Raw genomic sequence first — 21845 nt, 5'->3', positions numbered from 1 at the left:
CTTCAGGGGGAGTGCAACCCCATCCAGAACCGGTTGAACACCCCCCATCCGATCAGAGGAACCACCCACCAGCAGCATCTCAGTCTTGTCTGGATTGAGCTTCAGTTTTTTAGCCCTCATCCAGTCCATTGTCGCAGCCAAGCACCGTTTCAGCACATCCACAGCCACACCTGATGAGGATGAAAAGGAGCAGTAGAGCTGCGTGTCGTCAGCGTACTGATGACAGCGCACTCCAAAACTCCGGATGACCGCACCCAACGGTTTCATGTACATGTTAAACAGCATGGGGGACAAGACCGATCCCTGCGGAACTCCATACTGAAGAGTCCACGGGGCCGAGCAATGTCCCCCAAGCACCACCTTCTGGAGCCGTCCTGCTAAGTAGGAGCGGAACCACTGCAATGCAGTGCCCCCCACTCCCAACTCAGCCAGACGTTCCAGAAGGATACCATGGTCGATGGTATCGAAAGCTGCTGAGAGATCAAGGAGAATCAACAAAGTCACACTCCCCCTGTCCTTCTCCCGACATAGGTCATCATACAGGGCGACCAAGGCTGTTTATAATAATAATTATTATTATATTTATTTGTATCCCGCCTTTTGCCCAATGCTGGGCCTCAAGGCGGCCTTACAAAGTTTAAAATATACATGGGGGGGGGGAGGGATGCAAAACCATAAACAATTAAAAAATACACAACAAAATTATAAGACATTAACATAGATGGAGGGCTGGATTATTCTCCAAAGGCCTGCTTGAACAAAAATGTTTTAGCCTGCTTCCGAAAGCCCATCAAGGAGGGAGCCAGCCTAGCTTCCCCGGGAAGAGAGTTCCAGAGCACCGGAGCAGCCACCGAGAAGGCCCTCTCCCATGTTCCCACCAAGCGTGCCTGTGAAGAAGGTGGGACTGAAAGAAGGGCTTCTCCAGAATATCTCAAAGCACGGGCAGGCTCATAAGGGAGAATACGTTCTTTCAAATAATGTGTTCTGTGTGTGCACACACATATGTAAAACCAAAAATACTTCTGGCTTAGTGTGTGTGTGTGTGTGTGTGTGAAAAAGAGTGGGGGAGAGGAAGTAAAGGGTTTTCCTGTTTCTATGGCAGTTCCTGATATGTTTGACTTCATGTGATATAATCCAGTAATATCAGTATGGTGAAGAAATGTATAGAGTGGAACAATTCATGTCATGTCTTGCTAGCCTTCTTCCCTTGGTGCATCAATCTCTGCTGGGAATGCACCTCTGTTTTAATCATTCTAGTAAAGTGTAGAGCATCTTCTTAAGCATTGGGGATGGGCCATAGCTTAGATGTAGAATAAATGTTTTGCAACATCAAGATCTCAGGATCAACCCTTAGCAATTCCAGTTAAAAGACTGCTTGCTGGTCAGAATAGATACTGGACTAAGAGTGGTCTAACTCAGTTATAAGTCAGCTTCATATTTTCAATATGTCCATTAAAAAGACAGTATTCCAGCTTAAAATAATTTCCTTCTGAGTGCATCTTCCACAAACAGGGCTCTTAGATTTTGCACGATTAGTCCTTGACTTCGTAAACGTTGTGCTTAGCTATTTTCCAAAGTAAGTATCCTAGTTGTTGTTCACTATCCTTCTTATGTTCAGTATAGAAAGAATTGTCACCCTCTCCTATTGAGGATTCAGTTCTTGCAAACTGAAACTGTTCTGCATCAATTCCTCAGTAAATATATACCAAGGCACAGAACAGCAAGCATGCAGAGTACTGTTGTTAAAAGCTCTTGATTCAAAAGAGTGGAGGAGAAATTTTCTAGCAAGGAAAAATTGTAATTAAGAATGTGCTTATGAAGAGCATAGCATACATTTTCTCAGACTGTATTTTCCCAATTCCCACTGCAGAAGGTTTTAATTCTGCTATTTCTTTTTCTTTGATGGCTGAAATAATGGGAGTCCCTGTATTCCTTTTCATACACAAATGATTCACTACCCTACTGCTAGGCTGTGGTTGAAATTGCATCATTTTCTTCCTAGTAAACAATAAGGCAGTCTAACTTCTTTTAAGTAAGGATCTTGCTTTCTGCTGGTGGTGATAATGCTGCTTTAAAATAGAGAGGCTTTACCTGTAGTTTGGAAATGTTTTCTGAAATGGAAATGCATAAACAAGAATGACCCTGGTTGGGCTCTTGCAGTCTTATCCACCCACTTTAGCAATCATACTGAACTCAACATGGTAGTAGAGACTTTATCTCTATCTTGGCCCATAAATGGTTTTGTTTGAATCTCTGCAATGAATAAACACTCCATTGCTTTTTAAAATTCCAGTCAAGCACAGTTTCTTAAGCATACATCTCACGTGGATTATGTATGTTTCGAGTGTTGTGTTGAGTAAAACTTTGGGAACATATCTGCAGAGGCCTTTTTTGGTTATTAAACCTAGGGCAGTATCCAAAGCTGCTACTCTGCATATGCCATTAATGGAGCGTTAGCACAAGTGACCTCTAGCGCACCAGCATATGCTGTTGGCCTTGCACTAGAAGTCACCTATACAAGTGCTACGGAATTAGCATAAGCAGAGTAGATGCTGTGCCTAGGACCCAGATTTAACCCCCAGTCTGTAGCATAGGACCTGCTTTACCCTATGTGTCCATCTTTCTCCTCCCTAAGAGCTTGGATGATCGAATGCAAAGGAGGATAGAGCTCCTGACTCTTAGTTATTAGAGATGAGAATAATTGTACTTGCAGAAATCCCACCATTTCCACTACTATTAAAGGCAAAGGAACTTGGTAGAGGTCTCTCCTCTATTTGTTCACTTCTATTTCTCTCTTTCACCTTATGTTTAAAACTAAAAACAAACGAAGAAAATGGTGGTGTCATTCATACAAGTATGAATGACCCACCAACAGAAGACCGAAGTTCTAAAACACATTGTATGTTCTTCTCCACCTTTCTTTTTGCATGGGACAGTGTTAGATTGGGACTCAAGAAGTGGCTTTCAAGCAGATGAGCCACTAGGGAAAATTCAAAGAACAAAAATATGGGGTTGTATCTAATGCTGACCATCTGCCAGGAGAATGGAGACCACTGGCAGAATGGATTTCCCCTCTCCCTTGCAGCCTGCCACATCCTCCAAAATCCACTCCAGAGGATGGTGTGGCCCCCTCAAGCAGATTGGGAATGAGGGAAGAGGGCTGCAGCAGGGTAGGAGAGAAGTGCAAATCCTGTTGCTCAAGGAGAAGGTCCCCTCAAGTCATCTTGGATTTAACCCATTGCTTTGTTGGGCTTTTTTAAAAGAAAGATTCTGATATTCTCCATTAACAGAAAGTTGGTAGATCAGAATATTTGTTTTGTGATGTGAGTGTTTTTATGTGAATTGAATTTGCTGTTTGAAATTTGCCAATTCAATCCCTTTGACCACACTTTGCAGAAGTGGGGAAATTTGGGAGACGTCTTATTTTAGTTGCAGGCCCATGATCCTCTTCTCAAAGATTTCGCGAAAGAAAGTTTATTATTATTTTTCTCCTCTTATGTTGAAGAATGACTGAGGTCTCAGGTGGTATTGGGAAAAAATGTTCATGCACAAACGTTTCTGCTGCCCTTGATAAAAGTCTTGACATCCCTCTATGGATGATTTTCATCAAAGCTACATCATGCAAACTGGATGTGGCAGCGGATGTTTTGGACAACAATCCCTTTCCACTGTAGGAGAAATGGAGAGGCCATAAATGCTATGATGGATGCTCCAAGGCAGTTTAATGTAGCACTGGAGAAAATAGAAGCCATTACTACTGGAGGAGCTCCAGTTATGACAGGGAAAATAAATGGTGCTGTTACAGGAAATGTACCGACAACAAAATACCTGCTGTTTGGGGGAAGGGAAGTAAAACACACAATACCAGCTATCCAGAACTAATTACCTTGCTGTATCCATTACCCAAAAGTGACATTTGTTGTTAATTGAAATTTGACATGGATAATATTTCACGTATTATTTTAGGCATTATCTGACTGGGTGCTTATTCCTTAAAGTTACATAACTTAATTGGAAAGTTCTGTTTTGTCATTGGTGGAACTTCAGCACAGTTTGCTTTCTTGTGGGGTAAAAAGAGTGTTTCATATTTTTTATGTAGAAATCCAGTGGACATGACACTTTATTTAATTAAAAAATAAACAAAGGATAAGGGACTTGAAACTAGAAAGATCTGTCTTCATTGAATGCTGCTGTTGCACATGCTGCAGAAAGAAACTTAACTACACTATAATGCTTTTTTACGCCCTCAAATCGTTAGTGTTGCCTTCCTAGTTTCAGACTGCAAAAGAAGAAGATTTTGTTTTTATATCACAGCTGTTACCTGCCTGTCTTCTCTCTATGCATTGCTCCATGGAAGAAAATAAAACAGATTATCATTAGGTTCAGTGTGACATTAAAAATTACTTACTTAAACATGATAATTAAGCAGACATTTTTGTCTGAAAATCCATGCAAGCCGCAACTGGTAGTGGGGTTGGGAATCATTGTGCTAGGTCAGTTGGTCACAAAGTAGAGATGTTCTGATGGGTCTTTGTTTCATGTCAATGACATTGTCATTTTCACTTTTTGATGCTTTATTCCTGTCCAGAAGTTTTCTTTCTTCCTTTCTGCTCCTGAAAATACCCATTACTTCTTGCAAAATTCCAGTAGACATTTATCAAGAAATGGTCTACTGCAGTGGCAATTTTACTCATAAACAGTTAATTTATAATGTAACTAAGTTTTTTCCCCATCTAAATAGTTTTGTGCTTGCAGATCTCAGTGTGATTCATCCTTCTTTTCTATAACTGATATATAGACCTGACATATGGAAAACAAGTATTACTGATTTTGTGTTGAGAGGATTTCTTGAACCTGCCTGACACATAATAATAATGATGATGAAAACTTTATACAGTGGAGTGTTTTTCAAGATATGGAGTTGGATCCAGATTCAAGTGTGAGCAACTGGGCTAATGCCTCTTCTTTCCCAGAGCAGCCCCTCTAGCCCCTTAAAAATTCTACACAGAGTCAGGAGACCTTGCTAAATGGGGTGAGCTGAAGGGGGGGGGCAGAGGCGGATGCCCATAAATCAAGCAGAGGGACCTTTCACAAGCAGAGCCCTCTCGTGGAAGGCAAATTCTAGATCCAACCCATTATTTTGGTGCTTTTACATTGTTTATGCAGCCCTCTTCTGCTTTACCTTTGCCCATTTTTGTATCTCTGTTTATCAATCCCAGGTTGTGTTTTAGACAAAGAAAGGACAAGCAGCTCCTTTTGAAGCTACTGCAGGAGGTAACTCTGTTAGTGCGTTAGGGAGCGAGAGATAGCACTGCATGGAGGACTGGATACTTAAGGGAGGAAATGGTCTAGAATGTGAGGGAAGAAGCAGCAGCCAGGCACCTCTCCACCGTGCCTGGGTCCAGCTCCAGCTGAGAGCCCCCTCCCTCCTGCTGCCAACTGTCTCTGGAGAGGCCACCAATGAGGGAGGAAGCAGCAGCCAGGCACCTCTCCACCGTGCCTGGGTCCAGCTCCAGCTGAGAGCCCCCTCCCTCCTGCTACCAACTGCCTCTGCAGAGGCCACCAGTGAGTGAGGAAGCAGCAGCCAGGCACCTCTCCACCGTGCCTGGGTCCAGCTCCAGCTGAGAGCCCCCTCCCTCCTGCTGCCAACTGTCAACTAACTGCTGAACTTTACAACTAAGATTGTAGTGCCTGAATTTGCTTTCCTTTTCCCCCTCCTCCTCCTCCCTCCCAATCCTCTTTCCTTTTGTGTCATGTCTTTTAGATTGTAAGCCTGTGGGCAGGGACCGTCAAGAAATACTTTTGTAAGCCGCCATGAGAGCCTTTTTTGGCTGAATGGCGGCATAAAAATCCTTAAATAAAATAAATAAATAAATATTTCCCATCTTCCCTTTACCGATCTGACTCAAAGGGTGGTATTAGTTGCCCACTAAGCTCATACTTGGGATTCTCCTTTCTGCAGAGGCCTTAGTATAAAGAGCATAGGATAGGAAGCACTTGTGTGCCACATAGATTTCTATTTGTCCTATAAACACTTGAGTACATAAGACATGTTTCTTGTTCAGATGTGAAAAATAGCTTTGATACTGGGATACAAATAGCAACAACAACAGCCTGATCAGGAAGCCATTCAAGACTATTGGGCAGAGATCTGTTTATTTCCTTAAAATTGAGTGGAATTATTTTATCCTACTTCATTTATTTATTGCATTTATATACTGCCCCATAGCTGAAGCTCTCTGGGCGGTTTACAAAAATAGTCTTATTAAGGGAATGTATATTGCAGTCCAGACAGCAATGTTATGAAATTCAATTTGTTCTCTGTGTTATCAACTGCACTGTGATATGGTTAACTCATTTTCTCTATCCAATGCATTCCAGAGTTGTTCTTCTCGACCCATTAATAAGGGGACTAATTAGTTTAGATAATGTAAATACTATCTATTAATTTTCCGTAGGCTATTGTGCAGTAATAAATTTTTGCTACTAGCAACTTGGGCCAAATTTGAACCACTGACCTAGCAATAAAACACTGTGTTTTCCATTACCAATTCCCTGAGCAGCTAACTCTTTCAACAAAGTTCATTGCATTGGCAACTATCCACAACGTGCTTCAGTATGCCCCAGTTTCATTGGTTTAACCTTGGGTATCCATCAATCTTCCTAACAGCTCACTAAGAAAAGACCATAGTTGAACTTGTCCTGTAAAAGACTTAACAGCATTTCTGGAAGTCAAAATACTTTGTGCAGAATGGGAATTAAAGCAGCAACTTTAATTCTACTGCATTTTCATGTTTCAAAATAGTCTTGATTCAAAGGTAATCCAGCCTACAAATAAAGAATGTAGTGTAGCTCTGCTGCTGAATGAGGTAGATGATCGGGATGATGCGTATACCATGGCATGCAGTAGGGCTCATTGAGCCTATGAAAAGGGGACTTAACCAGAAACTGAAATGGACTTAAGGCAAAATCTGGAGCTGCCATAGAAACAGGAAGACATTACATCTACCCCAGGCCTCATAAAGCCTGGGAGTGGCCCTGTAGGGCACAAAGTATTTTGAACATGGGTTGGGGTCAGGGTTTTGTTGCTTATTATTGTCCGTGTCATGGGCACTATCCAATATGTTCTCATGGTATACTGTCTCTTTCCAGACTTTGCAGTGGCCTTACTAGCTGGGGGAGAGAATCTTCTTTTCCCAGCAATAATATATTTCAGTCTGAATGCTGGGAAAATGCAATATCCTTAAAATAGAAAATGGTGTACAATAGCAGGATGACCTTCATGATATCAGAGACATCTGATAAAAAAAGAAAGAAAAGTATAAAGACACTATGCTTGGTACAAATATACAAGATGTAGGTCAGAGAAAATGTTAGACAAAAACATTGAGTTTTGTTGTCAGTTCCTAGTTTCCATGCAGCAATGTTCTGTACTATTTGTAGCATAGAATCAGTCTGACAGACAGTTTGCAAGAAACAGAAGTATAAATATATATATGTGTGTGTGTGGGAGGTGTCATTTTATTGTTTTGAAACCTAATATTTGGTTAATATTTGGTTAATTCCAGACATTTTAATTTTAAACATTATTTTCGATAGTTTGAAGTGTGTGGCTTTGAGATATATATGTTGTTTATTCGTTCAGTCGTTTCCGACTCTTCGTGACTTCATGGACCAGCCCACGCCAGAGCTTTCTCTCAGCTGTCGCCACCCCTAGCTCCCCCAAGGTCAAGTCTGTCACCTCCAGAATATCATCCATCCATCTTGCCCTTGGTCTGCCCCTCTTCCTTTTGCCTTCTACTTTCCCTAGCATTAGCCTCTTCTCCAAGGTATCCTGTCTTCTCATTATGTGGCCAAAGTACTTCAGTTTTGCCTTTAATACCATTCCCTCAAGTGAGCAGTCTGGCTTTATTTCCTGGAGTATGGACTGGTTTGATCTTTTTGCAGTCCAAGGCACTCTTAGAATTTTCCTCCAACACCACAGTTCAAAAGCATCTATCTTCCTTCGCTCAGATTTCCTTATGGTCCAGCTCTCACAGCCATAGGTTACTACGGGGAATACCATTGCTTTAACTATGTAGATCTTTGTTGTCAGTGTGGTTTCTCTGCTCTTAACTATTTTATCGAGATTTGTCATTGCTCTCCTCCCAAGAAGTAAACGTCTTCTGATTTCCTGTCTGCACTCAGCGTCTGTAGTAATCTTTGCGCCCAGAAATACAAAGTCTGTCACTGCCTCCACATTTTCTCCCTCTATTTGCCAGTTATCAATCAAGCTGGTTGCCATAATCTTGGGTTTTTTGAGGTTTAACTGCAACCCAGCTTTTTCACTTTCTTCTTTCACCTTTGTCATAAGGCTCCTCAGCTCCTCCTCGCTTTCAGCCATCAAAGTGGTGTCATCTGCATATCTGAGATTGTTAATGTTTCTTCCTGCGATTTTAACTCCAGCCTTGGATTCGTCAAACCCAGCACGTCGCATGATGTGTTCTGCATACAAGTTGAATAGGTAAGGTGAGAGTATACAACCCTGCCGTACTCCTTTCCCAATCTTAAACCAGTCCGTTGTTCCGTGGTCTGTTCTTACCGTTGCTACTTGTTCGTTATACAGATTCCTCAGGAGGCAGAGAAGATGACTTGGTATCCCCATACCACCAAGAACTTGCCACAGTTTGTTATGATCCACACAGTCAAAGGCTTTAGAATAGTCAATAAAACAGAAATAGATGTTTTCCTGGAACTCCCTGGCTTTCTCCATTATCCAGCGGATATTGGCAATTTGGTCTCTAGTTCCTCTGCCTTTTCTAAACCCAGCTTGTACATCTGGCAATTCTCGCTCCATGAATTGCTGGAGTCTACCTTGCAGGATCTTGAGCATTACCTTGCTGGCATGTGAAATAAGTGCCACTGTACGATAGTTTGAACATTCTTTAGTGTTTCTCTTTTTTGGTATGGGGATATAAGTTGATTTTTTCCAGTCTGATGGCCATTCTTGTGTTTTCCAAATTTGCTGGCATATGGCATGCATCACCTTGACAGCATCATCTTGCAATATTTTAAACAGTTCAGCTGGGATACCGTTGTCTCCTGCTGCCTTGTTATTAGCAATGCTTCTTAAGGCCCATTCAACCTCACTCTTCAGGATGTCTGGCTCTAACTCACTGACCACACCGTCTGAGCTATCCCCGATATTATTATCCTTCCTATACAGATCTTCCGTATATTCTTGCCACCTTTTCTTGATCTCTTCTGTTTCTGTTAGGTCCTTGCCATCTTTGTTTTTGATCATACCCATTTTTGCCTGGAATTTACCTCCGATGTTTCTAATTTTCTGGAAGAGGTCTCTTGTTCTTCCTATTCTATTGTCTTCTTCCACTTCCGCACATTGCTTGTTTAAAAATAATTCCTTATCTCTTCTGGCTAACCTCTGGAATTTTGCATTTAGTTGGGCATATCTCCCCCTATCACTGTTGCCTTTTGCTTTCCTTCTTTCTTGGGCTACTTCCAGTGTCTCAGCAGACAGCCATCTTGCCTTCTTGGTTTTCTTTTTCTTTGGGACGTTTTTTGTTGCCACCTCTTGGACAATGTTGCGAACTTCTGTCCATAGTTCTTCCGGGACCCTATCTACTAAATCTAGTCCCTTAAATCTATTCTTCACTTCCACTGCATAATCATTAGGAATATTAGTGAGCTCATATCTAACTGATCTGTGGGTCTTCCCTATTCTCTTTAGTTTGATTCTAAATTGTGCAATAAGTAGTTCATGATCTGAACTACAGTCAGCTCCAGGTCTTGTTTTTACTGTCTGTGTAGATGTCCGCCACCTTTGGCTGCAAAGGATGTAGTCAATCTGATTTCGGTATCGGCCATCTGGTGAAGTCCATGTATAAAGCCGTCTTTTCGGTTGTTGGAAGAGAGTGTTTGTTATGCACAGTGAGTTGTCCTGGCAGAATTCTATCAGCCTATGTCCCGCTTCGTTTTGTTCTCCTAGACCATGCTTACCTGTAATTCCAGATGTCATTTGACTGCCCACCTTAGCGTTCCAGTCTCCTGTAACGAAAATAACATCTCTTTTTGGTGTATTATCCAGTAGGTGCTGCAGATCCTCATAGAACTGATCTACTTCTGCTTCTTTAGCATCTGTGGTTGGGGCATATATTTGGATCACTGTGATGTTAAATGGCTTACCCTGAATTCGAATTGAGATCATTCTATCATTTTTTGGATTGTATCCAAGCACTGCTTTAGCCACTTTATTATTAATTATGAAGGCTACTCCATTTCTTCTGTGATCCTCTTGTCCACAGTAGTAGATCTGGTGGTGATCTGATGTGAAGTGGCCCATTCCAGTCCATTTCAGTTCACTGACACCCAATATATCTATATTTAATCTTGACATCTCACCAATAACCACATCCAATTTGCCCTGGCTCATAGATCTTACATTCCAGGTTCCTATGGTGTGTTGATCTTTAGAACATCGGATTCGTCGTTCACCACCAGCACCGTCGGCCGCTAGCCGTCCTTTCGGCTTTGAGCTAGCTGCGTCATCACATCTGGGGCTAGTTGAACTTATCCTCTGTTCCTCCCCAGTAGCATTTTGACCATCTTCCGACTTGGGGGGTCCCATCTTCCGATGGTATATCGACATATCTCTGGTTGTACTGATCCATTTAGTTTTCATGGCAAGAATACTGGGGTGGGTTGCCATTACCTTCCCCAGGGATCGTATTTAGTCTGACCTCTCTACCATGACCTTCCCGTCTTGGGTGTCCCTTCACGGTTTAGCTCATGGCATCCTTGAGGTGCTCAAGCTCCAGCACCACAACAAGGTAACGATCTCCTTTGCTGGAGGGAGATATATATATATATATGTTATTAACTATCTCTAAATTGTTGTTTGTAATTAAGATTACAGCATAGTTTTAATTGTGTGAATAATGTTAATAAAATTACCTTATAACACTTATCAATTCCTTTTATTACAGTCAACAGGCCAATAAAACATATGAAAGCACATAATAAATATTTAAAATACATGGAATTAAAACAGAGTATGATTGCATGAAGCCCCCTTAAAGTTCTGCAATAAAAGCAAAAGGCAGTCCTGCCACCATAACTGATCTGGTAAGGATTGCCTGATTAAGAAATTTAGCAACTTGTTCGGTGGTATGCTTATCTTGAGCCTGTAAAAGGACCGACATAAGGGTCACGGACGATCGTCCAGGCAATCGTTGTGTGAAAGGATGGATAAGGGCTTTTCTTGCCTCCTGATAGAAGCTGCAGTTGAATAATATGTGGGAGATAGATTTCACCTCCTCGTTGTTACAGGGACAGTATCTATCTGATAGTGGAAGTTTCCCAAATCTGCCCTCCATTACCCTAGAAGGCATAGCATTAAGCCTTGCTAGGGAAAATGCCCTCCTATATTTGGGTATAGATAACCAGCTTAAATACAGAGCTACACTGTTTTGGTCGTGATCCCGTAGCCCCAAGGCATACAGGGAACATGGGCCCCGTGCAGCTTGCTGTAGCTCCTGAGTATCAATGTCCAGGAGTCTCTGCTTAATGATCCTTTTGGCGCTACCCAGGTCCAGGGATAACAGATGGTCATGGGAGAGCCCTATGGTGGTAAGTTTTAGCTGAACTGCTTTCACCCATGGAGATTTATAAGAGTCCGTCCAGACCATTGAGGTGAGCGAATTAGGGATAGGACTTAAATTACAACGGAGCCAGAAATAGAGTGTATGTATCCACCCTATACATTTTAGTGTACTCAGCCCAACTTCCAGATTTAAGACTGCACTAGCAACACAACTTGGAACTCCAAATATTGGCCTTAGAAAGGAAGATTGAACACCTTCCAGTCAGTTCTTATAAAGAGGAAGCCATATCGGGGCACCAAATAGAAATTGGGACACCACCTTTGCTTTATAGACCCGAGTGGCGGCTGGAATGTATTGCCTGCTCCTGGAGAAAAAAAAACCGAGAAAGTGCCCCAATTAAGTTCTCCACCCTAGCTTTAGCATATTTATTATGAGTGTTCCATTTTAGAGTTTCATTAAAATATTTGTACGAGTCGGCCTGGTTGAGTTTTACCCCCCTACTCTATTGACCAGGGTAAGGTAACCCTCCTCCTAGAAAAAACCAGAACATTCGACTTCTGATAATTAATTGAAAGGCTGTTGTTTTGGCAAAAGGCCGCAAAGCTGCTCATTAGACCCAGGCGGGTTTGCAATATAAGTACTGCATCGTCTGTGTAGAGTAGAATTGAAACTTTTGTTAAGCCTATCTTTGGTGGATGAGATTGAAAATTACCTTATATTTGCATGAAAATTCAGCATGTGAAATTGCTTTTGTATCTAGCTGGAGAAATCGAGAAGGCCAATGCAAATCTGAGCAAACCATGTTATTTGTTGAACAGACCTTCCTAATGTAGGTCGTTTCCACTTGTCAGTTTGCCAAGAACAGTAACCACTGATATATAAAAGTAGAACATGGAGTTCAATATAGGAGAGGTATCTGTTATCGAAGAGGTTTGGTGTTGGTGTCACTAATTTTGGGCCTTGCTAGATGAGGTCTTAGCGTGCTGTGAGGCCCGGCTTCCCTGCTGTGCGTCCAGATGACGCACAGGGGAATCCGGGGTCAGGCCATGCTGAGACCTCATTTGAACCGCCATAAGCGAAATCGCTTATAGGGCGGTTTTTTCCGCAGTCCCGGCCTGAGGCCGGGACTGCGGAAAGTCTAGCAGGGGCCGTGGCTTTTTGCAGCTACTCGCTTACTCGCGAGTAGCCGGGAAAAGCCACGGACAGGGCACAGCGCTCATACGAGCGCTGTGCCCATCGGGCCAGGGGGGGAGATGGGGGGAAGGCCGGACCGGCAGGAGAGGGGGATGGCGGAGGGCGGCGCAGACATCGGGGATGGGGAGGGAGGGCGAGGAAAGAGTGGGCAGGGGGGCATGGGGGGGATCAGGAGCGGGTGGGGGGCTTAATTAAAAAAAACCCCACTTACCTTGTCCGGAGTCTTCGGGGCACACGTGGCCCCTTTAACACTAAAAAAAAATGGCCGACGCTGCAGGGCTTCCAGAGTCCCTGCGCATCGTGCGTGTAGGAGGCGGGGCGGCGCGCTCTAAAGTTAGCACGCCGCCTCCCTGCCGGCTTATCCGGCTAGTCTAGCAAGTCCCTTTGTGTGCTTCTGCTTGTACTTCTGAGCTAGCCATGATCAACACAGCTGAGTGTGATTTGCAGATGCTTAGCATGCTGGCTTATCTAGTCAGTTGCAAACCTGCTTGAAAAAATATATATCTGGAGTCCCCATTTTAAGCAGCAAGTGTCATCCATCCTCTTCTGACACAAAGCTTTAACATGACTAAGCTGCAGCTGCAAATTATAACTTGAAAGCCCACATTAATTAATTAATTTTTATTAAAAAATATTTTGGGTTGCCTTTGGACCCACGAAATGATGTCACAGATCTGAGGGATTCCTTTTGTGTAAGATGCTCATGGACTGCACCACACATACTGCCAAAGGCTTTGTGGAATCCCCAGCAGTTAGCTGCCTGGGTTAAAGTAGATTATCCCCTATGTGACATCAGAACAATAATGCTAATTATAGAATCATAGAATAGTTGAGCTGGAAGGGGCCTATAAGTCCATCAAGTCCAATGCAGGAATCTACCTTAGAGCAATACCAACAGATGGCTGTCCAGCTGCCTCTTGAATGCCTCTAGTATGGGAGAGCCCACGACCTCCCTAGGTAATTGGTTCCATTGTCAGACTGCTCTAACAGTCAGGAAGTTTTTCCTGATGTCCAGCCGGAACCTGGCTTCCTGTAACTTGAGCCCGTTATTCGTGTCCTGCACTCTGGGATGATCGAGAAGCCAGAGAGGCTTTGACATTGATGCCTTTGTGTTATTGGAGCATACTAGCCAATAGTGTTAAGAGAGAAGAGAAAAGCAGAATGTGCAGAAGAGAAAAGTGAGAGATCCAAGAGAATATGGCTTGTCAAACTGAAGAGCCAATAGCTACTTCTAATTTAAAGATAGGATAAGTATTTGCTAACTGCTTTGCAATTTGTTTGTTAGTATTATATTGCCATTGATAAATCTTTTGTTGCCAGTTCCAAGACATATCATTTCCAGGAATCTGTCTTTGCTAGACATTTTTTCGCACATTTCTGATGCAGTCTAACAGTCGAGTGGAATAATATATTTTTGTTCAGATTGGCACTCACTTCATAATGTAGAATGGCATCAGTTCACTAGTATGAATAGCAGATGGCAACACCCTTGCATGAATTTGTAGATTGGACTGTTTGGTCTTCAGGATTTAAAACAAAAGGAATCTGAAACATCTTTATGTTCTTTTATCTCATCTTGTTCAATTCAATAGTTGTTGCCGTGTCTGTGTATGTAGTTTGCATCATATAGTGCATCATTTTTAATAAACTGGTTCTCATGTTTGTTTGTTTTTTTCAGATTTCCCCATATAAAGGGAAACATCTCATATAAATTGGGATAATACAAGAGCTTCTTGCTGGCAAACATGTATAATTCTAAAATGTATTTTAGTATTTAAGAGTCTCTGTATGGAATTACAAGTTTGTCCAGCTTTTAGTTGGCAGGTCAGATTCAAGTGTTACCACTTACTACATTCTGTTTCACTGTGTATGCAGGCATGGAAATGAGTCTTGGGGCATGTCTACACCAGCCCTGTATCCTGGGGTAGTCCCTGGATTGTCCCTGTGAGTCCAAATGATGCATGGGGGATCCTGGGGGGCAACCCAGGACAACCAAAGACTTTCCCCTGTATATAGGGAGCTGGAGAAAATCTGACTTTTCTACGGTCCCAAGACCATCCCTTGGAGCATGGGCCATGTGGCCGCTGCTCCTGGGTCCTCCCGTCATACCCGTGTGTAGCAGGGACTGTAAAAATGGCATGGAGCTGCATGGGGGCAGCCTGTGCCCATTGGGGGTGGGGAGCGGGTTCAATTGTGTGTTGTTTTTGTGTGTGTGTGTGTGTTTTTAACTCACTTTTTTGCTGGAGCACAATTGTGCTCTTCTCTGTTGTTTTTTAAAAATATGGTGGCCGCGATGTCTGTCCAGGATGTCACATGGCCATCAAGATAACTGGAGGAGGATCGCAGAAGCTGGTAAGCTGATCCTCCCCCTCCCTCCATCTACACCCTATGGTGTAGACATGCTCCTGGTCTACGAAAGTGAAACATGTGGTTTGATATGTGTAGTAGAAAGAACATTTGGTGGTTTGATAGAGATGTATGTTTGGAATGGAGAAAATGTTAGTATTCTTACAGACAGCTGCTATTATTTATTTTCCTGTTAAGTGTGTATGACAATGTTCTACAACCTAGTTAAAATATTTCTCACAGCTGGACTGTATCAGTCTCTAGTAAAAAAAAAAAATCATGACCGGGGGAGGGGACATAAAGATAGCCTCAAGATGTCTTCCTAGGAAATGCTGCCAAACCGTACACATTTGACTCAAAATGTTTATGAGTCAAATGCAAATTCTGATCTTTAAACCCAATAGTGACTCATAGGGTTTAACAATACCCATTAATAGGTCCAGTCTGGAAGAGAACAGCCTCCAAATCCTGTATATAAAGCTGGACTTTATGCTATCTCTATAAAACTCCTCCCAAGCCATCAAGAGAATAAAATGGTGCTTAAGGGTTACACACACACACACACACACACACACACACACACCTTTTCTGTCTAAGCATGCATAGGACTGCACCCTTAATTTCTGTTTTCTCCAGTAGCTCCTTTGGTCTTGTGCAGTTTCAGAAAATGTAGTTTAGAATGGTTCTCTGTGATACATAACTTGAGCTAAGAATTCTTGAACAGCTTCAAGATATTCTTGAATGGTACCTCAAAATCCTCATCTTGCTATTTAATATATGCAAATAATATTCAGATGATACACAACTGTGATTGTTGGTTACCATCACTTCTTCGATTTTGTTCTTTAACACAAAATCCCTTAAGGTTGGCTCCCTACTCAGGAGTTGTTAACATTTAAGACAAGGTGGAGAACCTGCTTAGCATTCCAGGGAACTGCCAAGGTAGCCCAATGGAGGTCTTCAATAACATGAATCTGTGTAAACACTGTTACATTTTTGTGAATTAATTTTAATACGTTTTTCTGCTGCTCCTATGAAATTACATAACGTATATTATTGCATAATTGTTGTAACTTTCTGTAAGAATATAGGTTGATTAAATGTGTTCAGAGTTAACATAGATCACATGGATTGCTGATCAATAGACGAATAATCAAAGCCTTACAAAGTTTAGGACCAGCATATTTAAAAGGCATTCTCCTCCCATACAAAACTGTCTGCCCACAGAAATTAACTATGGAGAGCTGTCCAAAGTGTCATTGGGAGAAATGTGTGAAAATGCCTACTCCTGTGATGTGGAACTCACAGTCCTGGGAGATCTATCTGACCATTTCTGTGATGCTTTTGAAGATGTTTGTGTTCAACCTTCAAGGCTTTCAACCTTAGTGCAGTCTATTTTGCCTGGCTATCTAAATGCTGGTTCTTTTATCTATGTCTCCCCTATGTTTAATTGTTTTGTTCTGTTCATGTTAAAATGTTTTGCTTTTTTTAAAAAATTTTGTTGGAAATGCATTTCTAGGTGAATAAATAAGTGTGGTCTGTTGGAAATACTTGGATTTAGAAGAACTTAGGTTTAGATTTATTGGATAGTCTTCAGCAAGTCACTTTTTCTTAACCTCTATTCTTCATCTGTAAAGGAGGAACCCTAAGAACTTATTACAGTGGCAAATGTAAGAACAATTGTAAACTACATTGTAGTTCTGAAAGTGCTATAGGAATTATTACCAGGAACTGAAAAGAATTATTCTTTTCAGGAACATCCATTACTTGGCCAGCCTTTCTTTGTACTTCATCCCTGCCGGACAAATGAATTTATGGCTTCAGTATTATCCAGTTCACATAAACAAAACAAGTGAGTAGCATCAGTGTGAATTCTTAGGCTTATTAGAATATTATACGCACCCTCAGACAACTCATGAAAATATAAATAAATTTATACATGCATTTCTGGTGGTGGGTTATTCCTAAGGGATTCCACAAATCTCTCTCTCTCAGCCAGACAAATTCAGATTAGAAATCAAGCACAATTTCTTAAGCTTGTCCAATGTCTTTTACTGTAACAAATTTGGGAGTGTGGAGAACTTTTCTCCATTCATAGTCCTTAGACATTTCAGGAGGTGTTTCTCATATGTATCCCAGACATTTTATTATTCATGTGGCCAGTGTCATGCTTCTAGTGATCTCCATTTTGTCTTCATTTGTTACTAATGTGTGAACCAGGGGGTTCTGGAATGGAACTTAATACAACTGTGGTTAAAGGCTTAGATGGGTAAAATAATATCCTTGGCCTTCGTATACCCCAGTGACACTTTTGTATGACATGAAATTCAGAGAATTTAAAAGTGTTAACCTCGTGGTTAGAAACATAAATAAATGGTGGGAAAATAAGCTAAAAGATCAAAAATAAAGTCTGATCTTCCATATTTCATGATTTGGAAATCTAGATGCTCACTTCCCAATTCCTCAAGCATGGTGGAGAGGGCCTGCTTAGAGTATACTGATGCTTTAGGATTCTTTGCCCAGTACAGCTCACCAGAGTCCAGCCCTGCAGACCTTCAGATCATGTAAAACGTTCCTGTCTAAACAGCCATTGTGCTAGATGGGCTTTTATTGCTTTAGCAGACTAAATGTTGAGGTGTGTATTAGGTCTATTGAGAGGCCAAATTTCACAGCAGCAGAAAAAACAACCCTGTGGTTTGCTGCTGAATTTCAGTGGCATACTACCATGGGATACTCAAATGGCTAAGTTTAGTTTGTTTTCAAGTTAAATTTGCCTGCTTGAGCATTCTGCACTAGTTTGCCATTGATATTCAGCAGCAAACCTCTATTTTGCCATCACTGCTGAATTCGATGGGATGATACCAGTGGCAGGAGTGTGGTTCACCAGGGAAAAGGGGCTGGGGACATCAATGGACCCCAAACCTCACAAAGTGCCCCCCCCCCAAACTAAAATATCTATGGAGTATTCAGCTTTCATATAATAAAGAACCAGTCCATGGAGTTTCATCTAACTGATTTATCCTCCGTTGACCAGCCTACGAATGGTAGAGCACATGCTGTCAAATGAACTACACTAAACTGCATGGTTGGAATTGACATTTAAGTTAGTTTTCTCCTCCCTAAATTACATAATAAAAGCATCTGCAATGTCACATCAATTATATTATGAAATGGTAGCCTTTTTAAATGGTGAATTTTTAAAGACTATTTGAGTGTGTTACAATTTTCTCCTAATATAAAATGTATGTTTTCTTTTTGCTTTGTAGGAGTACAAACTACATTATCTCGTGGCTGAGTATTGTAGGCCCAGTAGTGGGTCTCAATCTACCTCTGAGTTATGCAAAAGCCAATTCTGAGCACAGCACAAATACTGATTGAAGAGGTAAAACGGGGCGTTTTTAAAATTAGAATTTTGAAAGCCATTTTATCCTTTTATTAAGGTTGCTAAAAACTTTTTTGGATCTGATTCTCAACACACAAAATATAAAACTATTTTTTTTGTATTAATACCGTATCTTAATTATCACGTTATATCTGTGCCTACAAACTTGCTCATCCTTAATCTTTTTATCTAAAAAGTTTTGCCCAGAGTTTATATTGCCTTTTGTTTTGCTGTATGGCTTATACTGTTATTTTCTAGGTGTTCTTTAAGTGTGTGTGTGTGTGTGTGTGTGTGTGTATATATATATATATATATATATATATATATATATATATTCTTTAAAAAGAAAGGTGTTTTTCCTTTTTTTCTTCTATGTCTTTCTTCAGAATATGATTTGGTGTTTAGCTTTGGTGCCCTGACTCCTTTTTTTTTTTACTTCATCTTTCCTGCCATGCATTGATATGGTTGTGGGGAAAAAAGGTGAATTCTAAGGCTGGTGCAACCCAAATCATGGGCTCCACTTAACTACAGTTAAGACATTGGGAGCAGGTCACAGAAAAGTACATGCACTCCCCGCAGCTGTTCTCTCCAGAGAGAATTCCTCCCTCCCACCTTAACTATGGTTAAGCATTATGTCAGTTGTGACATTAGCTACAATGGCAACCAACCTGGCCTCTCACTTAAGTAGGATTAGGAAACAGGATTTGAAGTTTCCTGCAGTGAGTGCTTGGAGTAATGCCTCTGTCCTTCACACTTTGTGTCTTTGTTTTGGGGAAAACTGCTATAGCTGTTGCAAACATGATTATTGCATAAAGCATGTAGTGATTCTAAGACTACCTATGTAGTATCTTCATGAACTGTAAGCTTTTCACTAATCTCTCTCTCTCTCTCTCTCTCTCTCTCTCTCTCTCCACACACACATCTGAACAGTTTTTCTATGCCATGAAGCACTGTATTGAAATACTGCCAGTAACATTTCTAATAGTCGAGATATGTCATAGAATCAGGGGTGACTAAATAGAAGCAAGTTGAGCACATATTTCACACCACAATTTAATACCTATTAATGCTGATGTGTCCATCTTCTTGAAAAGCTTTCACTACTGATTTCTTTTTTTATTACTATTATTTCAGATTCTGTACAGAAGCACAGATAATGGTGAAATATAAAGGTTTCACACCAGTACTATAGTTCATCTCATACATGAAGCTAAGAACATCATCCAGTCTGACAAGCTGTTGAAATTACCACAAGAGTCCTCAGTGGAGGCCACGTTTCAATGATGTGTCTTATGATAATCAAGCCTAGGAATTGGTTCTAATTGGAACAAGGATGATGCAGAGTCCCATCAGGAAGCAAATGTTGATTCATGTGATAGTTTGTTGAGCTAATGATAAGTGGAAAAGTCCCCAAATCGATAGAATGACTGATATGGGGCAACTTATTCAGCCCAGCATAGTCTGCCTCAGTCTTCCCCAACTTGGTGCCCTCCAAATGTGTTGAACTACAGCTCCTAGCATCCTTAGCCAGCCATACTAGCTAAGGATGCTGGAAATTATAGTCTTAACACATCTGGAGGGCACAGTCTTGGGGAAGGCTGATGTAGATAAAGACAATGTAAGCAACTGCTACAGGGAATTCAAGCCTACAGTAATAACGAGCTTCTCTCCACCTTTACTGCTATTCTAGCTTAAGGAATCTTATGAAATGGAATAATGTTGTGCAAGTTGTTCCCTTGCTGCTGTTTTGGCTTAGCAAGGCCTATTAGCAAAATTGAGCAGTTAGATATACACAGATTGCTTCACAAATAACAGAACACATTTCTCTTGGGGAGTGAGCATGAAACTGCTGCGTTGATCTTCATGTGCAATGATTAAGCACACGTGTATAGGCTACATGTACCACATGCTGGAAAGCTGCAATTGGCCATTGTTTCCCATCCAGTGGGAACACAGTAATATATATGCAGCAGTGCACACGTTTGACTTGGGACCAAAGTGGATCTGACCAATAATAGTCTCTATATTACGTGTGTGTGTCTGCACACACATACAGTATATACATACATTCACACACACACATTTGTATAGCTTATTCAGAGGGTTAATTTATTAAACCAATTAGCAAAAAATTGCCAGGTTTTAATTTCATTTACTACCATTTAAATTGGTCACTGCTCCATTAATGTCACTCATTTTGCTGAGATGCATCATAATATGGATGTACTTTACACATAGTTTTTTCCCTGTTAGAATAATATGTTGTAGACAGCCTACACACAAAATCAGTCTGTATTTGTTACTGCATTGAGTAGGTGTCAGTTAATAGACTAAGGGATCATAAGGATGACTGAGTATTCCAATGTTGTCTTGTTAAGATTAAAAGTAGATTCCCAGATGCTCAATAACTGTTACGAATTCAATAGTTAGAATGGAATACATGGCAGTAGCTTTCTTCATAATCTTAGGAAATGCTTTAACTTCCTCTTGAGGCAATTTTTAGCAGTTTACACGGATACTTTGGATTGTAAAAGTTTTAGTTTATGAGTAAAGACCATATCTTACATTCAGCTAGGTAAATTTCTAATATTCAAGTAGATTTCACATGATTAATATTGATGACACCAGAGTAAGAAACAGTACACTGCATGTAACATCCATGTCAGCCAGTTCTGAGTCTTTCTACACAAGTTTTTTATTTTAATTTTATATGTTTCGCTGATAGAACCAAATTAAATGTAAAGTCAAATATTAAAGTATGCTATTTTAAATATGAAAAGGAGAAATGTACTTTTTAAAGTATCAGATATTCTACTTGCTAAATATCTCTGTTTTGCTTTGTATATTTTTGAATAGTTAAAATGCAGTTGTTGACATTTGGCCTGTTCAGACAACACACTAAGCCATGGTTAGGCTGCTAAGCCTTTTGCACAAATGGTTAGTGAGCGTGTTTAAACTCTGGTTATGTAGCCACCATGGTTAGGAATGGTTCACCTGACACACTAAGCCATAATGTTTAGCTCAAAATATTTAACCACCGTAGCTTAGCGTGTCCTCTAAACAGGGTCATTAAGTACTTTTTCTGGATGATATAGCTTTGGGTATCTCTCTAAAGAGTGAATCTTGTCTCAGGCATGTAAAACAACCCCTAAATTCAGTTTTCAAAAATTATTTTGGTTGAGGGAGTGAAGGAAAGTGGTTCATAAGATTGTCTTCGTCCTACAACTCTGAGGCCTCACGCTTCCTGATACTGTCACCTGGCCTCTTAATTTTGGACCATGCCTATGAAGAAAAAGTGTGCATATGCTTAGCAAGGCAGTGCA

At 41.0% G+C, this 21845-nt stretch overlaps 1 protein-coding gene across 2 annotated transcripts in view; it reads left to right on the top strand.

The window, feature by feature from the left end:
- ATG10 (autophagy related 10) overlaps positions 1 to 21338 on the top strand; it is a 126129-nt gene extending 104791 nt beyond the window's left edge. For both annotated transcript variants that reach the window (XM_063129652.1, XM_063129651.1), the window contains exons 6-8: positions 16895 to 16992; positions 18407 to 18522; positions 19657 to 21338. In XM_063129652.1, coding sequence (XP_062985722.1) covers positions 16895 to 16992; positions 18407 to 18518 — 210 coding nt within the window. In that variant the 3' untranslated portion in view covers positions 18519 to 18522; positions 19657 to 21338. The remainder of the gene's footprint in view (positions 1 to 16894; positions 16993 to 18406; positions 18523 to 19656) is intronic.
- The last annotated feature ends 507 nt before the right edge of the window (positions 21339 to 21845 follow it).

The sequence above is a fragment of the Elgaria multicarinata genome, chromosome 6, assembly GCF_023053635.1.
Source record: "Elgaria multicarinata webbii isolate HBS135686 ecotype San Diego chromosome 6, rElgMul1.1.pri, whole genome shotgun sequence".
NCBI classification, from domain to species: Eukaryota; Metazoa; Chordata; class Lepidosauria; order Squamata; family Anguidae; genus Elgaria; species Elgaria multicarinata.
This window is presented reverse-complemented; position numbering and strand designations above follow the sequence as displayed.